This window comes from Garra rufa, chromosome 12 (assembly GCF_049309525.1).
Source record: "Garra rufa chromosome 12, GarRuf1.0, whole genome shotgun sequence".
In the NCBI taxonomy this organism is placed as follows: domain Eukaryota; kingdom Metazoa; phylum Chordata; class Actinopteri; order Cypriniformes; family Cyprinidae; genus Garra; species Garra rufa.
In genome coordinates, this window is record NC_133372.1 from 33528044 (window position 1) to 33546414 (window position 18371).

Consider the following 18371-nt stretch of genomic DNA (forward strand, 5'->3'; position numbering starts at 1 on the left):
CAGAAGGAAAATCAATGCAAGAGCCAGGGGATGAAAACTTTTTGAATTTGAAAAAGTATATGAAATATGTTAGTTTCTTCAAGGGCAATACAAAATGAAAATTTTTACACATCTTCATTACATTCAAAAGTTTACAACCCCTGGCTCTTAATGCATGTTTTTTTCCTTCTGAAGCATAAGTGAGTGTTTGAACCTTGTGTAATAGTTGCACTGAGTTCCTCAGTTGTCCTCAATGTGAAACGATTAATCTCAAAATCATACAGTCATTGTTGGAAATGGTTTAAATACACAAAAATGCTGAAAAGCCAAAGAATTTGTGGGAGTTTTTTGGGAAGTATTTTTCTGACTTCTGAACTGTTCAGGAAAAACACGGGACTTGTGAACAATTATCACAAAAAATAGGTAACATCAGTATTAAGAATCAAGTGTATGCAAACTTTTGAACATTTTTATAAATTCAGGTCAATACTAAATAAAAAATAACATGCATTTTGTATAATTCCTCTTTAACATTTTGCAGTTTCTGCAAGGTGTATGTAAACTTTCTGTACAGATAATTTTTTGGGTGAATTCGCCCTTTGAACTCTACAGTGTGCCATGTTTTTTCCAAAATGTGACAAGATTAGAAGCCAATAGTTTTTTCAGTACAAATTTTCCCCTGAACTCATATTACACTAACTGTAAACTAACAGATTTCTTTTTATAGCTCCCCAGAATATAAAAATGGGAACATAAGTGCAATCAGTACAAGTCAGAGGCCTAAAGATGTTAGTCTACTCAATTATTAAACACTATATTAACCACAGAGGAGAGATGTTAAACTTTTAACCCCCTGTACCAACCCATCTCATTTATTTTAAGCCCTTTTAAGGAACACTTAATGCGTTGCAAAATTACAGGATGAATGACGTCAAAAGATCTCTTCCTGTCCTCTTTTTTTAAGTCATCAGTTCATAATATGCTGCACATCACTGTGGAATTTTCTACCGGAACAGCATAAGTTTCCATTGCAGTTCACCAGTACAAAAACGAATGACTACTAATGAACACAAGAGGAAAGTCTGAGTCAGCATTTGCACTTAATAAAATAAGACAGTAGTTGAAAGATACACTTAAGTTTTTCCTAGAATAAAATGCACATTGGCAATATTTTTATTAACTTGTTTTGCTTTTTTAACTCCTCTGAAATTGCATATATCCATTCAAATTAGTATACACTATTAAGTTAATAGTTAATAGTTCTTAAGTTAATTATTGGTAGACAGCACAGCCTCTTTTTAATACAAACCAACCCTGTTATCTTCCCTTTTAAATAACCCTCACAGGTTTAGAGGTAAATCACAGATGACATGCAGAAAGTCTTTTCGGAAGTTTTTTTCTAGACTGAGGTCAGTGTAACTTTGTGATTTGTAATTAAGTCTTGACAAAGCTATTTACAGTAGCTATTTAGCACAAAATAAAGAAAATGGACTCGGGACATGCAGAGTATCGAGTACAGAGAGAAATTATAGATGAACAGAGGCTAAAAGAGCGATCTCAGAGAATGGACCCTTCCCAGATCAACCTTCCCATCTTTCACCGACTGAAGAAATCACTCAGGTAGGATACAGCCAATAAAAACAAGTGTTAGAAAGAAATTAGACATCATTGACACCAATTTTAATCTATGTTCTTTCTGTACCAGCTGTTCTACACACAGACTAAAACATAGCATAGTTGGTTTCTTGCCTGTTCTGTCCTGGTTGCCACGTTACTCCATCTGGGACTATGGCATGCCAGACCTTATCTCAGGCATCAGTGTGGGCATCATGCACCTTCCACAAGGTAAGATCATGTTTCTGTACTTTTTAATGACCGACAGTACAATATAATCTTCATTTGTGGGTGTTTAAGACTTTGTGTATTTTAGGAATGGCCTATGCTTTGTTGGCCTCATTGCCTCCAGTATTTGGACTCTACACATCGCTCTATCCTCCATTGATTTATTTTATTTTTGGGACCTCCAGACACATATCTATAGGTGAGATCATTTATTTTTGAACATTGCTGAAACTTATATTCAAAATGCATTGTTTTCTGTCTAAATTTAGCTTGAATTGTCAAATTTTTGATGCTTGTAATGCTTTGAATTTGTATAATGCTTTTGAATTTTGATTGTCTGTGTACACATAGGCACATTTACTATCCTCAGTATTATGATTGGTAGTGTGACAGAGAGACTGGCTCCTGATTCAGATTTCCTTATTTACAATGGCACTAATGTGACTGAGGAGGTGGATATCATATCTAGAGACTTATACAGAGTGCAGGTTGCTGCTGCCACCACTGTACTGGGAGGACTTATTCAGGTAATAAATAAATACCCACATACAAACTCAGGCCGATGCACACAAAAATTTGTACCTAATAATGTATAGATACATAATTTACTTTCAGATGTAAATACAATCTTGGTTTCTCACAATAGGTTGTTTTAGGCTTGGTGCAGTTTGGGTTTGTTGGTACGTATCTCTCAGAGCCCTTGGTCAGAGGTTATACCACAGCTGCCTCTGCTCATGCTGTAGTAGCACAGTTAAAGTACATCCTTGGAGTCTCACCTAAGCGCTTCAGTGGACCTCTGTCTATTGTTTATGTGAGTACAATCAAATACATGCATTGGATGTGCATGCCTCAATGCATTATTTAATATTTCTCTGTCATCTTTCTATGCAGATTCTAGCAGACTTGTTTACGCTGTTGCCAGAGACTCATCTCCCAACTCTGCTGGCCGGTGTTGTGTCCATTGTGGTTCTCATCACTGCCAAAGAGCTTAACAATGCACTTAGGCAAAAACTACTGGTGCCTATTCCGGTGGAACTCTGCACTGTATGTAATCAAGGAAAAATTACGTTTTAAATACCATCTCTTTATCTTCTTCATTGTTTGATTCAGTCATATGCAGCATTTGTTATACTTGAGTAACTCTGTATCTATCAGTAGTGCATGTCCTTAATGACCTTTCTGTTATTAATCTGTGTAGTCAGCATTTCAGCTTTCTGCTTCATAGTGTTTGCATTATATCCTAGCAATAACTTATTGCAACTAGTCTGGCTTCTCATTCACTACACATGAATCATTAACATAATTTTATCCTTAGTTCATGAAATTGTGTATGTTTTTTTTTATGATAGATTGTAGTGGCGACAGTTATATCATTCTACACCCAGTTGAATGAAAGCTATAAGATATCAGTCGTTGGCGAGATCCCAAGTGGGTGAGTTTTCACATCTAAAATATGTTGTATTTTTAAATAAAAGGTATTTTTCTTAATGGTGTTCCGGAAGGCAATGACAACCACAATAGCAATGTTTTGACTCAGATTTTCTTCAGATCAATTTATATATCTTAAAATAATACAGAAATAGTTCTGATATTTCTTTTACTGTAGTCATTCTGATGTGTTTTCTTAGACTTCAGTCTCCAAGCATTCCAAACGCCAGTGTCTTTTCTGAGGTGGTGTTGGATGCTTTGGCCATGGCCATTGTGGGTTATGCAATTTCCATTTCTTTGGGCAAAACCTTTGCTCTCAAACACGGTTACAAAGTAGAAAGCAACCAGGTTGGTAAATCAAAATAATGCATATGTACAAACAAATAATGACACTTGCACACCTGATCTCTGTCTTTCTCTCATTGTTGTAGGAGCTGGTAGCTTTGGGTCTCAGTAATACAGTTGGAGGTTTTTTCCAGTGTTTTTCAGTTTGTTCTTCAATGTCTCGCAGTCTCATACAAGAAAGCACAGGAGGCAAGACACAGGCAAGACAGATACACTTGTACAAACTCTGTGAATGCATGCATTTATATACAGGTTTATATACAGTTTACCTACATCTTGAGATCCATCTTTTTACACTAAAGACAACTGAGGGACACTCAACTGATGCTTCAGAAGGAAGGGGGTGAAAACTTTTTAAATATTAAGGTAGATTTAACTTATTTTGTCTTCTGGAAAACAAGTAAGAATATTCTGAAGCTTCTGAAGGGGAGTACTACATAAATAAATATGATATTTAGGCAAAATAAGAAAAATGTATACATCCTCTTTCCAGTCAGATGTTTAGACCCCTTGCTCTTAAAGGAGAAGTCCGGTGTGATATTGACCTAAAGTGTAATGAATCATGATACCGAGTGTGAACAGGGTCCTGACATTTAAAACGAGACATTGAGAACTTTGAAAAAGCACTGGTAGTTTATTTACCAGAAGATTTATACACACAGGGGAAAATTCCCCTTCGGGGAAAATTTACTGTTCGCCGCCATCTTGAATTTAGTCACGATGAGTCGAGTGACGAGCAGGAAGGAAACTAAACTACTACTTCATAAAACTCAGTAGCTTCATCGTCCGACATCCTTGCAATTGCCAACTGTCTGCACTAACTCCAGTCCAAAAGTAACGCGAGTACTCACATGACTTATCAGGTTGTAGTTTCGTTCATGCTCGTCACTCGACTTATCCTGACTAAATTCAAGATGGCGGCGAACGGTAAATTTCCTGAAGGTACTGTGTGTATAAACCTTCTGGTAAATAAACTACCAGTGCTTTTTCAAAGTTCTCAATGTCTTGTTTTAAATGTCAGGGCCCTTGGAAGTCTACCAATGAAGTGTGGAGCTACTTTGTGCCTCATAAACGGTGTAAAACAGTGATTTATTTACATGGCTAGTCCGATGCCCGATGCACCCTCAACGACAATCTGTTGTTAGCATCGGCTAACTAGCGCCAGAGTTCGGAGTGCAGGGGACAAGCCGAGATGAGCTATGAAAGGTAAGTTCACACTCGGTATCATGATTCATTACACTTTAGGTCAATATCACACCAGACTTCTCCTTTAATGCATCATTTTTCCTTCTGGAGCCCCCTCGGTGTGAAAAGATGGATCTCAAAATCATACAGTCATTCTTGGAAAGGGTTCAAATGCACAGAAATGCTGAAAAAACTACAAATTTTTGGGACCTAATTAAAGGATTTTTTTTAAAGAACAGCAGACAGTTTTAGACTGTTTAGGACAAACAAGGGACTCGTGAACAACTAACAGTTAATGGTAAAATAATTAACATTGTACAGGTTCTGCAAGGCGTATGTAAACTTTTGACTTCAACTGTATACATGTTTGTTCATGATTTTATGTTATTTTAGATCGCAGGAGTAGTGTCTGGTGTAATAGTACTGGTGACGGTACTAAAGTTAGGCTCACTTTTCCAAGAGCTGCCCAAGGTATGTGCTTTATTTAGGTACGAGCTATGAATAAAGTGTGATTAGAATTTACATTCTTTGTGTGTCTGTCTAGGCAGTTCTTGCGGCCATTGTATTTGTGAATCTGAAGGGAATGTTCAAGCAGTACTACGACATAGTCACACTGTGGCGTAGTAGTAAGATTGATCTGGTAAGTTATGCTGAAGTAGCTTTTTCAGCCACAAGTATTTAGTGGTTAGTTTCTCACCCTGGTGTTGTTCCAATATATTTTTGATGAAATCTGAAAGCTTTCTGAGCCTGCATAGACAGCAACACAACTACCACCATCAAGGCCCAGAAAGGTAGTAAGGACATCCTTAAAATAGTCCATTTGTGGTTCAAATCTAATTTTATGAAGTTACGAGAATACTTTTTTTGTGCAAAGAAAACAAAAATACTTTATTCAATAATGTCTTCTCTTCTGTGTCAGAGTACCATGACTCTGATCATTTCCATGATTGCTGGTTTGCCATTAAACTTATTTATACATTCATTTGTTTGCTCTGTTTTTGTGTTTGTAGTTGATATGGTTGGTGACATATGTATCCACTGTGCTCTTTAATTTGGATATGGGTCTGGGAGCCTCCATGGGTTTTGCTCTGCTCACTGTTATCTTCAGAACTCAACGGTTGGAGTCTTTCCCTAGTGGTTCAGCATTGTTTCTCACTACTGTCATCTGCTCCATTCTCTTACTGCATCATGTCTGACCTTATCACATGACTTCTTTCTGTCTCTCAGGCCCACTTACTCACTGCTGGGACACCTCCCTGGCACTGAGCTGTATTTAGATTTGGAGACACACATGGAGGTAAGGTTTACATTGACTGCACTGAAATGTTGAACTGTATGCTATTTTTGATGATTTGTAAATTTGTCTCACTATAACTCCAGAAATATCAGGTTTTAATAGCAAACTAGCCTTCATTATGCCTATTTGACCTTTCGTAATCAATTTATTAAGATATCGCAAATGTGCTTTGTGTTTTGCAGGTAAGGGAGGTACCAGGTATCACCATATTTCGCTCATCTGCCACCATGTACTTCGCAAATGCTGAACTTTATCTTGAGGCCCTTAAAAAAAAGGTAAAATTCTTTATTTTGAACTTGGTAGTCATAGGGTATGTCTTTTTCAGTACACACACACACACACACACACATATATATATACGTCACAAAAGACGTTTACATATAGTCTACAAAAGAAAATAATAGTTGAATTTATAAAAATGACCCCATTCAAAAGTTTACAAAAAAAAAAGTTGATTCTTAATACTGTGTTGTTACCTGAATGATCCACAGCTGTGTTTTTTTTCAGTGATAGTTGTTCATGAGTCCCTTGTTTGTCCTCAACAGTTCTGTTCTTCAGAAGAATCCTTTAGGTCCAACAAGTTCTTTGGTTTTTCAGCATTTTAGTGCATTTGAACCCTTTTCAACAATGACTGTATGATTTTGAGATCCATCTTTTCACACTGAGGACAACTGAGGCACTCATACGCAACTGTTACACAAGGTTCAAACGTTCTGGAATTCTTTTAATTTCAGTTACATTTTTTTGTGATTTACAGAAATGAGGAGTTGCCATAGATTAAAAACAAAACTAGAGGGCCTCTGAATATTGTTGTGGACAATGGGGGCCTTTTGGAGAAAGAAGTTATACCTATATTATTATCACTAATGCATATTAATTGGTGATGTTTACACAAAGAGTGGCCTGGACATCGGGAAAATGCTTACCTATAAGCGCAGACAGGAGGCCAAGCAGAGACGCAGAGAGAGGAGAGCAGAGCGAAGAGCCCGAAGAGAGACTAAAAGACAGGTAGATGATCTCTGCTAATGGATTACATGGTTAATATAAACTGATATTTAATATCCATGATATTACAAACCACTCCATTAGCATGAGCTGGGCCTAATCCAGTATCCAGTTCCGAAAATTTTGTGCAAATTCTAAGGCAGCTTCATCCTTGTGGATAAGGCAGTCCCAGAATGCATTCTGTCGAGATATTTGTGATCAAATACTTGCAGCATAGATAATAGATAAGATCATCCTTCTTTTACAGAAAAGAGCTTTAAGGGAAGCCTCTCGGCGATCCAAAAAAGCTGTGTTTTCAGTTGAAGAGGAAGCAGGGCAGTCGAATGGAGACATGCACAGAGAAGTAGAGCTTGCCTGGAGAGAGCGGGAAAACAGTACAGTGTTTGTAATACCGGAGACAGCGAGGACATCTGATGGCCATCACACCTGGATGTACCTTAAGGGCACTGACCCTGAAACCACCACCCTGGGGTCAGTGTCAGATCTACATGATGGGGACACCACCACTCTAGACTCCAGCAGCGAGGACACTTTAAGCCATGACCTGGAGAGGGTTTCTCTGGGATCCCTGGGAAAGTGGACCTGGGACATCCACTCAATCATCTTGGATTTCTCCACTGCTAACTTTATTGATACAGTGGCCATTAAGACATTAAGAAATGTAAGTGATTCAAAGGTCTATCAGAAAAGTGACTGTGCATTGGAGCCGACCTCTTATCACTATCTCTTTTTGTAGATATTCCATGATTTTGGGGAGATTGGTGTGGATATCTACTTGGCAGGCTGTCAAGGTAAGAGTGTCAAGGTCACAGTGAACTTTGTAGAGAAGCCTTCCCGTCTGGTGTTAAATTCAGTGAATGATTGGAAAATGTCTGTGTTTTCACCGAAGCTCTGGTGGTGGAACAGCTTGAACGTGGCGGCTTCTTCTCTGATGTCATTACTGAAGGACGTGTCTTTGCTACTGTGCATGATGCAGTTCTGTATTGTCTCAAACATCGGGGAGCTGAGACCATCCACTGCTATGAGAATGCTCTGGTAGGTTTACCAATATATGCACTCACTTTTATCACATTCACACATAGTATACAGTACATGGAATTACAGTGGAATGAGTTATCTGGGCCATTTTACATAATTAGTGCAAACTGCTGTCCCACAACCAAAAAACACATTTAAAAAAGCATTTAAGAATTCAAAATTTAAGATTCTTTTATTATCTATTGATATATATAAAATCAGCATTTATTGGGTACTTTCAATTGGGAGGTGGCTATCCTGAACCCTAACCCCTACATTTCAACTCATGAAAACAATATTGAAAGAATGTTTGCATTTTATTCTATTGTTGTTTTTAAAAATATATTTTTTGATTTTATATTTGTTTTGTAAATCATTAAACTGAGACTGATTTAACTACACTCTTACATTTATGATCAGAAAGTATTCCTGTCCTCCTCTCTAATAGCTACAAGGGGTAAATACTTAAGTCCCATAATTTTGTGGTAAATTGTTTTCAAAAGTTTGAAAATCTGTGTAACTTTAAGGACGGTCACTACTTAACACCCTTTTTTGCAATTTAGCACACTTTCTTAGGAGTTATTTCGTAACATTTAGTTTTTATATGTGCACCACTATTCAGAGGTGTGCTGTTAGCTAACCAGTTGCTGATTAGCATCTTTGAGCTAGGTTCAAAAGTATCTAAAATTGTCACTACCAAAACATGTTATTTCGGTAGTGACATCTTTGTTTTTTTTTGGGTGTTAATCCCATAAAACTGTCACTACCAAAACAATCAGGATTGAAACATGTCATTGTTTTGGTAGTGACAAAAGGAAACACATAATCCTTTATTTGGAGGAAATAAACTTATGCAATTTTTTGTATTTTGTATGTTTTAGTAGTGTTTTAGTATGCAAGTCAAAATTCTGTAATGTGATGTGGTCGCTACCAAAGCATTATTGTCACTACGGAAAATGTGTAGTCACTACCAATTAATTGAATGTTTTGTCAAAAATAAAGTATACTGAATTCTCAACTAAGATGTTATGTTAATTTTTAGTTCAATGTATAATTTAATGAATCATGAACTTTGAAATCAGTAAGATCAAATATTGGCCTTTTACAAAGAAAGATTGGACTTAAAATCCAATAAAATGAAAATAAAATAAAATAAATAAATAATAAATAAAAAATAAAATAAATGTAAAATAAATCACATTTGAAATATTGTTAAAAAAATTATTGTTATTGATTTACTTATTTTATAAAATACCAAAAAATATATTTACAATGCAGATGTAAACTAAATCATAATTGGTCAATATATAATACTTATAATTAAATTATTATTACTGTATTTCAGTAATGACAAATTTGGGGAGAACAAATATTCCAAAACTTTCTGAAAATACAATGTGAGAATTAACTGCACAATTACTAGAAATGTTGTTCCTTGGATATTATACAATATGCATGCATATAATCTTTTTGGAGCCATTTCTAATTTTGTAGAATGGCCATATATATGATTTCAACCTTCTTATTACAGGATATGAGTGGGACCCGACTATGACAGAAGTCATCAGATTTCTTCTTGTTCTACAAGCTCTTCTGATTTTATTTAAGGTATAAAAAACTGAACCTCTCCATGAAGTTTCAAATAGAATTTGGCTCAGGAGCTGACACTAATGAAACATGTCTGTTTTTTTTCTCATTTAATTATGAAACATAGGGTTTTCAATTTATTCATATTATTATTGTTTGTGTTTGTATTGTTTGGAACTGTTGTGAATAATACAGATTCCATTGTATAAGAATCTGTTTGCAAAATGTCAAATTTTAAAATCTAGTCTCTGATTGGTCATTTTAATAATTTATTTGACAAAGTGATTCTGTGCAACAATGTGATTCAACTCCAACAAATAAATAGAATAAGTTAACTTCAGTCAGTCTTTGGATGCACTGCAATTAACAAGACAAGAAAAAACATTACAAAATAAATAATTGAAATCCAAATAATTCATACAAGATTGTGCAAGTTTTACATGCTTCTTTTAGGAACATCTGAGAGAGAATAAGTGTAAGAAACATCCTGGCAGAGATGGAGGCTGACTATATGTTACATAGGTTAAAACTCTTAATCATTTTTTGTTAACAGTTACAATTAAACTAACCTGTAGTCCATTGACAGAACTAGAGTGTCCCTGCAGATAACTTTCCTCAAGTGTTTGGTGATTTAGATGTTAGTTTAAATCTCACTTCAGTAGAAAGCAATAACATACATTTTTTTCCACACTCTTTGGCCAGTACATGCTACATCCTCCAGCAAATGTGAAATTGCTTTTGTAAAAACACATAGCTACAGGAAAGAGCTACGCATTTACTATCACTGCATTAATGATTGGCTGCAGTATGTACGGCCTTTGGAAAATACAGTAGAGTGTCATTCTGTATGTAAACAAAGTTGTCGAATATGGCTGCATTCCCATGAAAAAATAAATAATAATGCCTTCAGATATCTACATTAGGAACGGTAGCATTGTCTTTCACAATTGCATAAATCTCAGGCTGCTTATCCCTGAATCCAACCCAACAAAAGTTCCAGCTCCGACACTGGGACCGCTGGAGGTTGAGTAAAGCTCATTCAATTCTAAAAAGGAGGAAATGTTGGTAGGGCTACATTTCTATAGTGTGCATTTGTGTGTGTGCAGGGAAGAGCGAATCAAACATACAGTACAAAGGACAAGTGTGTTTTTGTGTCTGTTGGTATGAGGTCAGTGCTTCAGGGTGTATGAGTGATGCAGAGGCATGTGTGTGTGTGTGTGTGTGTGTGTGTGTGTGTATAGTGATTTTCTGCTGGTAATGAACTCTGTCTGTGAAAGAGGAAGTGAGTGACTATATATAGATTTTAACACATAAGTGAATGTGTACATATGTGACCCTGGACCACAAAACCAGTCATAAGGTTAAATTTTACAAAACTGAGATATATACATCATATGAAAGCTCAATAAATAAGCTTTCTATTGATGTATAGTTTGTTAGGATAGGACAATATTTGGCCGAGATACATCTATTTGCAAATCTGGAATCTAAGGGTGCAAAAAAATCAAAATACTGAGAAAATCACCTTTAAAGTTGTCCAAATTAAGCTCTTAACAATGCATATTACTAATCAAAAATTACATTTTGATAGGTTTACAGTAGGAATTTTACAAAAAATCTTAATGTAACATGATCTTTACTTAATTTCCTAATGATTTTTGACATAAAAGAAAAATCAATAATTTTGACCCATACAATGTATTTTTGGCTATTGCTACAAATATACCCCAGCGACTTGAGACTGGTTTTGTGGTCCAGGGTCACATATGTGCATTGTACCTGGATTTATGTATGTTTTTACAAGTCTTGGTGTCTTTCCATGTGCTGGTCTGAGTTCAGTTCTGAAACAAGTTCTTCTTGCTCTTGTTGTTGAGAAACAAACTGTTGGTAGCGTGCCTGCCGCTGGTAGTCTGGATCAACATTGATCCAATTATTGGCAACCCACTTAGTCCCTCTTGTCACCACACAGCCACCATGAAGGGAATACTCGTCCTGTTCACCAACCCAACCTACAGAGGGCAGCACAGCACAACAAGATAATGAAAAACATCTTTTAAGATACAGTAACTTCTTACAGTGGGGTCAATCAAATTGTAAAAACCGAATTAAAATGACATTTAAAGAAATGTATGACCGAATGTAACTCCACAAGATGCTCTCTGGATCTTTCTTAAAGGGACAGTTCTCCCCAAAATGTTGTCATTAATTAACCTTATGTTGTTCCAAATTCATAGGACTGTTCATCTTCGGAACACATATTTTTGATGAAATCCAAGAGCTTTCTGACCCTGCATAGACAGCAATGCAACTACCACATTTAATTACCAGAAATGTAGTAAGTACATTGTTAAAAAAGTCCATGTGACAGTTGTTTAACCGTACTGTTATGAAGCTAAAAGCTAATACTTTTCCTGCAAAAAAGTAACAATTTTACTACTGTCACATGGACTATTTTAATTAAGTCCATATTACCTTTCTGGGCCTTGAACGAGGTAGTTGAGTTGCTGTCTATGTAGGGTCAGAAAGCTCTAGGATTTCATCAAAAATATCTTAATTTGTTCTCCGAAGATCCTACGGGAAGGCCCTACGGGTTTGGAACGACATGAGGGTGAGTAATTAATGACAGAATTTTGGGTGAACTATCTCTTTAAATCATGCTGGAGATAGATTTACAGTTGTGCAGTTCATACCAGCTTGAATGCTGCTTTCATTAAAGAAAATGGAAATTGCGAGATTTTAAGTACTTCAGATTATTTCTCATTTTTTGTTTTTGAAGTTTCTCATCTAATTTATATTTTATTTCAGCTTTACTTCAGCTACTTAAAATGATTTTTAGTCATTTTATTAATAATAATCAATGCTTATTCATTACCTCTACCATCGGAGAGATAGTTGTACCAGAAAACTGCTGTCCCCTTGATGGGCTTCACTCTCAGGTTGCCTTTATCACAATGCTTCCTGGTGTCCAACAGATCCACATCATTCTGTATCAGTGACTGGAAAACACACAGATACATGCACTTAATGTTCGTTTGTCAGATGTCCTTAAAATTGTGAAAAATTCTTGCTGTTGAGTCACAAATACACATGCAATGTTTTATTTAATAGGACACACCGCTTCTTCGTAAGTCCGATTATCTGCCACTGGAAAGGTGGTCTCTCCCCCTTCTTCTACATTATTAAGGTAAAACAGAACTGTGATGTACCTGCAAAAAAAAAATAAAAAAAATACTATGAACTTAGATCCACTTTTAGCAGCAATAACTTGAAGCATTCATTTTCTTTGTGACTTTATCAGTCTCTCACACTCTGTTCTGGAGGAATTTTGGACCACTCTTCTTTTCAACGTTGCTCCAGTTTATTAAGGTTTGTGGGCATTTGCTTATGCACAGCTCTCACCACAGCATTTGAGTCAGGATGAGCTCTGGACTTGGACTGGGCTTTTGCAACACCTTGATTCTTTTATTTTCAGCCATTCTGTTGTAGATTTTCTGGTGTGCTTGTGATCATTGTCCTGTTGCATGACCCAATTTTGACCCAACTTTAGCTGTCAGACAGATGCCCTCACATTTGACTCAAGAATTCTTTGATATACAGAGGAGTTCATGGTCGACTCAATGACTGTGAGGTGCCTAGGTCCTGTGGCAACAAAACAAGCCCAAAATTATCAGCCCTCCTACAGCATGCTTGTCTTTTGGTATGAAGTGTTTGTGCTGATATGCTCTTTAGGTTTTCACTAAACTTGGCACTGTGCATTATGGCCAAACATCTCCACTTCGGTCTCATCTGTTCAAAGGACATTTTTCTAGAAGACTTGTTTTGTTCAGATGCAACTTTGCAGACTTAAACTGTGCTGCCATGTTGTGGACTTCTTTGGTGCCCCCGAGTTTGAACTTCCAAAATGATGCTTCAAAGGGTCTTATCTAGCATAATGATGGGTTATTTTATATATATAAAAAAAAAAATTATGGCTGGGATCATTTAGAGCCCTTTGAAGCTGCATTTTGGAAGTTCAAATTCAGGGGCACCATAGAAGTCAATTATATGGAGAGAAATCCTGAAATGTTTTCCTTAAAAAACACCATTTCTTTACGACTGAAGAAAGAAAGACATGAACATTTTGGATGACAAGGGGGTGAGTACATTATCTGTAAATTCTTGTTCTGAAAGTAAACTACTTCTTTAAAGTTGTCCGAATGAATTTCTTAGCAATCCATATTACTACTCAAAAATGTTTTTATATATTTATGGTAGGAATTTTACAAAATATTATAATGAAACATGATCTTTACTTAATATCCTAATGATTTTTGGCATGAAAGGAAAATAATAATAGATAATATAAATAATAATAATAAAGATAATTTTGACCCATACAACAAATTTTTGGCTATTGCTACAAATATACCTGTGCTACTTAAGACTGCTTTTGTGATCCAGGGTCACAAATTTTAATCTTAATCTTTTTGGCTTACCTGCAGGACGTCTGGAATGGGGAGGTGGTATTGGCAGCGAGGCGAGTGTGTGTGCAGGCTGTTTCAGGGTACACTGGTCCACTGTCATGATGAGCGTGGTAATGGCCGCCCTGCTCATAACGCACCACTTGCAGAGGTTCACTTAACTCCACCAGTGAGGACGGCAGTCGTGTTAAACCAGTGACTCTTGAAAGACAGAAAGAGATATAGCATTAATACAAACCGAGAAGCATGGACAGGAGGAGATACATGAGGAAATTAGCAAATTTTAAAGAGCTGTATGTCAGCACACTTAATGGGTAAACAATAGGAAATTGGTGGAAACCTTTTGCGGAGATCTTGAAGAACCTGATGTGCTCCCTGACCCTGGTAGAGCCAGGTGTGTCTGCTATTCCTCACCAGCTGGCTCCTCTCCACTCCACGCTGTAGCAGAAAACGCTGAAAGGCATCACTTTTCAGATGCCTGAACTCCTCTAAATTTAAGAGACCTGCGTCAAAAGACACTCAAATTTAGCAAGCATTTGGCGATCTATGATCTTTGTATCTTTTGAGGGCACTCTTTAGTGGATTTCTGTTAAAGGGACAGTTCACCTGTAAAAATGAAAAAAATTGTCATTAATTACCCTCATGTCGTTTCAAACCTGCAGAACCTTTCTTCATCTTCGAAACACAAATTAAGATAGTTTTGATGAAATCCAAGAGCTTTCTGACCCTGCATAGACAGCAATGTCACTGCCATGTTCAAGGCCCAAAAAGGTAGTAAGGACATTGTTAAAATAGTCCATGTGACATCAGTGGTTCAACCGTAATGTTATGGAAGAGAAGAAATTGTTAAATAAAATCACTATTTTTGTTATCTTTGTGCACAAAAAGTATTCTATATTATAAAATAATGGTTAAACCACTAATATCACATGAACTATTTTAACAAAACCTTACTACTGTACCTTTCTGGGCCTTGAACATAGTAGTTGCGTTGTCAGACAGAAAGGGACAGAAAGCGCTCAGATGTCATTCAATTTATGTTTGTGTTTCAATGATGAACAAAGGTCTCACAAGGAACGACATAAGGGTGAGTAATTAATACAACAATTTTCATTTTTGGGTGAACTATCCTTTTAAGCTGTAATGTTTAAATAAGATTTCCAGCTTCTGTCTTTACCATTTCCATCCTGATCAACCTTCAGGCCATCATAGATTTCCTTTAGGTTCTCAGAAGTTAACCAGATTCCATCTCTCACTCGAGAGTGGGTCAATATCTACACCAAAAAATATGGCAATTAAGTTACAGAATACGAATTAAGTAAATGATCAAAACCAAACAAAGATAAACACAAGATATATCCACTCATTACATTTGCATTTTCTCAAAACTAAGGCTCAACAGAAATTGACAACTGCCAACAGACCTCATGTGGTTGCAGTTGGCCATCTTGGTTGAGGTCAAGGAAATTGAAGATTTCCTCAGGACTGAGGTTAAGCTGCTGATTAAGTTCCTCTTGACCTTCAGGAACCATGACCTGGCTCTCCATCAATCCCTTCAGCTGAGCCAGACGCACAACTACACCACACTCCTCCTCTGACAGAAACTCAGGGATCTCTGCAGCAACACACAAACACAGATGCAGATGAATGAATCAACAAACACAAAACACACAGACAGCAAACAATGCATGCCTCTTTTCATTTCAACAGATCACCCAAAAATAGAAATTACCTCAAAGATACCAATTAGAATCCAACTGACTTTAAAGAGCTATGGCTATCTTTCTGTTTTTGATGTGAACAGACATTTAGCCTAGTTCATGAATAATAATTAGGCAACATTCCTGAAAGATAAGTAGATGCTATCCATATGTGACCCTGGACCACAAAACCAGTCTAAATGTAGCAATAGCCAAAAATACATAGTATGGGTCAAAATTATTGTTTTTTTTTTTATGCCAAAATCATTAGGATATGTGAAGATCATGTTCCATTAAGATATTTTGTAAATTAACTACCATAAATATAACAAAACTTAATTTTCCTTTGTAAAATGCATTGCTAAGAACTTTATTTGGACAACTTTTTTCAATATTTAGATTTTTTTGGATTCCAGATTTTTAAATAGTCGTATCTCGGCTAAACATTGTCATATATCCTAACAAACTGTACATCAATAGAACTTATTTATTCAGCTTTCGGATGATTTTCAAAAAATTTACCCTTGTGACTGGTTTTGTGGTCGAGGGTCTCATATCAAGATAACTGCTCACCAATTGCATGTGTGGACTAGTTTTATGGCTTTTTTGTCCTCTAAACAGCCTCTGATCTAGTATTGCAGTATGAAAAAGAAAACTATAGACATTCTGCCTAATATCATCTTTTGTGTTTCATGAACAACTTTTTTTTGGGTGAACTGTTCTTTTAAAGTAACTTGTCTTTACCAAACAACAGTGGCTTTAGACTGAGTGTCTTCATTTCATGGACTTTCCCTGGCACCAGTGACAATTTTTGGACATGGCCCACCTAAAAATAAAAAATACTTTTAATTTTTTGGAACACCAAAGAATATGACAATACTCACAGAGCCCCAAACCCATCTTATACTCTTTACCCGTATTCCTTCAATGCGAGGGAGATACATATTTCGAGGGAAACCCGAGTCTGCAGGGGCCTGCGGATCTGGCGGTCCGGTAACTTTATGACTGTTGTCTCTGCTTGTAAAATCCCGGTTTGCCGTTATCGCGTTAGAGCCGTTATTATAATGAACATAGAGCAGAAGTGCAATGACATTGATTATATAAACGTGAAAAAAAACCATCACCACCATGAAGTAGGAGCGAGAACACACGCTGCTCTTCTGCAGAGAGACGCGCTGACGGGGCAGAGATCGCGGTGGGGGTGGTGAGGCTGATGCTGAGGTGTCATCCTCCTCAACATTGTCCTGGGGTTCCATCATTTTGGCAGACTTTTATTGATCTGTTTAAAATACACTATGTAAACCTGTTTTCAAAAAAAATATCATAATACACGCCATAGCTGGTATTTGGCAGATAGAAAATCCCGCATTAAAACGACGTCATCCAGAAGAGAAACTGTCTGGCCAACCTGCTAAAATGGTACTTTTGTAACAAGCTTATTAACTACATATAGCAAAATGTGCTCGAGCATCCGCGCATTTAAACTGCGTATAAAGACATTTTCGCAAAATGTATAAGCGTACCTCCGGCTTGTGGTAGCATGACACTCTGTGGCTTACTCAGCACTTCCAGTTGTCAACATTCACTCTCTTGTTTACATCGAGACGCGTAATTATAGCAACTGCGCACCTTCTAGTATCCCGCGAGCGGCTGCGCCGATGCACCATTTTGAAATTCATTCTCCTCAAAATCCCTCTAGTGATTGTATGGTAGTGTCTGCTTATAATAATTATAATTTATCTGCCAGCTTCCTTAGTTGTGCGTCTCGAAGTGAACGTGCAGCTGACTGGACTTTCGAGGGACGCCATTCCCCTGACAACTGCTGCATCTCCAACGCACTGCTCATGTCCCGCGGTAGCGACGTATGATTCGTGGAATGAGCCGTTCTTTGGAACCGAATCTTTTCAAGGAGTCGGTTGAACAGGTACACGGACCACAAACTGAAAGAGGGATGATTTGTAAACAATGAGTAAGCTAGTTAAGAACATTTGGAAACAGTGAACGGTTTTGACTAATAAAGAAAATTAGTCGAATAGCAGATGTTACAAAATACTGGAAGCATGCTTGCAAATTAATTGTGTCAAAGTTTCATTAACACGCATTAAAATTTTGTTGTATACTAAGTAAAATAAAATTAAAAAACAAGCAGTGTAAATTAATTATTAATTAATTATGCGAATCAGTTTTTTGAACCTGTTCTTTGAAATGAACTGCTCGAAAGAACCGATTCGAGGGAATATATAGAACTTCCCATAATAACACTGACAAACGCGGTTGACAGGTTGTGCTGCAGTTTAGAGCGAGTAGTAGCGCATAGCATCCCCTGGTGGTCATATATATCATATGTATCTAGAGGAGAGACCGAATAAAATAGTGAGGTAAAAAAGCATAACTTTGCTTATTGCTTAGGTTTCCCCAGAAATTGTGTTTGTAATATTTAGTGCAGCCTTTTAAAGTCATTCTGAGAGAGTTCTCTGTCGATGTGGCTTGTGGATTTTGTAAGTCATTTGCTGGATGCTAATGTGG

At 36.8% G+C, this 18371-nt stretch overlaps 2 protein-coding genes across 2 annotated transcripts; one reads left to right on the plus strand and one right to left on the minus strand.

Moving 5' to 3' along the window:
* The first annotated feature begins 724 nt into the window (after nt 1–724).
* Nucleotides 725–9806, plus strand: slc26a6l1 (solute carrier family 26 member 6, like 1). Its single transcript, XM_073851523.1, has 19 exons — nt 725–1599; nt 1685–1824; nt 1910–2020; nt 2173–2348; nt 2468–2632; nt 2713–2865; nt 3171–3253; nt 3450–3597; nt 3681–3794; nt 5173–5250; nt 5324–5419; nt 5790–5896; nt 6007–6076; nt 6259–6351; nt 6974–7084; nt 7329–7742; nt 7818–7872; nt 7971–8116; nt 9630–9806. The coding sequence occupies exons 1-19, from the start codon at nt 1466–1468 to the stop codon at nt 9651–9653; spliced, it is 2418 nt and encodes an 805-aa protein (XP_073707624.1). The 5' UTR covers nt 725–1465; the 3' UTR covers nt 9654–9806.
* Nucleotides 9807–9941: 135 nt separating this feature from the next.
* On the minus strand, nt 9942–17692 carry p4htmb (prolyl 4-hydroxylase, transmembrane b). The gene is made up of 9 exons (XM_073851522.1): nt 16760–17692; nt 16590–16671; nt 15570–15760; nt 15323–15419; nt 14486–14648; nt 14161–14346; nt 12801–12891; nt 12558–12681; nt 9942–11694 (listed from the first exon to the last, which is right to left on the minus strand). The coding sequence occupies exons 1-9, from the start codon at nt 17102–17104 to the stop codon at nt 11483–11485; spliced, it is 1491 nt and encodes a 496-aa protein (XP_073707623.1). The 5' UTR covers nt 17105–17692; the 3' UTR covers nt 9942–11482.
* Nucleotides 17693–18371: the final 679 nt, after the last annotated feature.

Excerpts from the sequence above, each read along its gene's own strand:
- p4htmb (XM_073851522.1), bottom strand. The coding sequence starts at position 17,104 with ATGATGGAACCCCAGGACAATGTTGAGGAGGATGACACCTCAGCATCA. Across the intron at positions 16,672-16,759 it reads CTCGCATTGAAGGAATACGG|GTGGGCCATGTCCAAAAATT; the intron begins GTAAAGAGTATA and ends TTTTATTTTTAG. Across the intron at positions 12,682-12,800 it reads ATCGGACTTACGAAGAAGCG|TCACTGATACAGAATGATGT; the intron begins GTGTGTCCTATT and ends TGTGTTTTCCAG.
- slc26a6l1 (XM_073851523.1), top strand. The coding sequence starts at position 1,466 with ATGGACTCGGGACATGCAGAGTATCGAGTACAGAGAGAAATTATAGAT. Across the intron at positions 6,352-6,973 it reads TTGAGGCCCTTAAAAAAAAG|AGTGGCCTGGACATCGGGAA; the intron begins GTAAAATTCTTT and ends GTTTACACAAAG. Across the intron at positions 8,117-9,629 it reads ACTGCTATGAGAATGCTCTG|GATATGAGTGGGACCCGACT; the intron begins GTAGGTTTACCA and ends TTCTTATTACAG.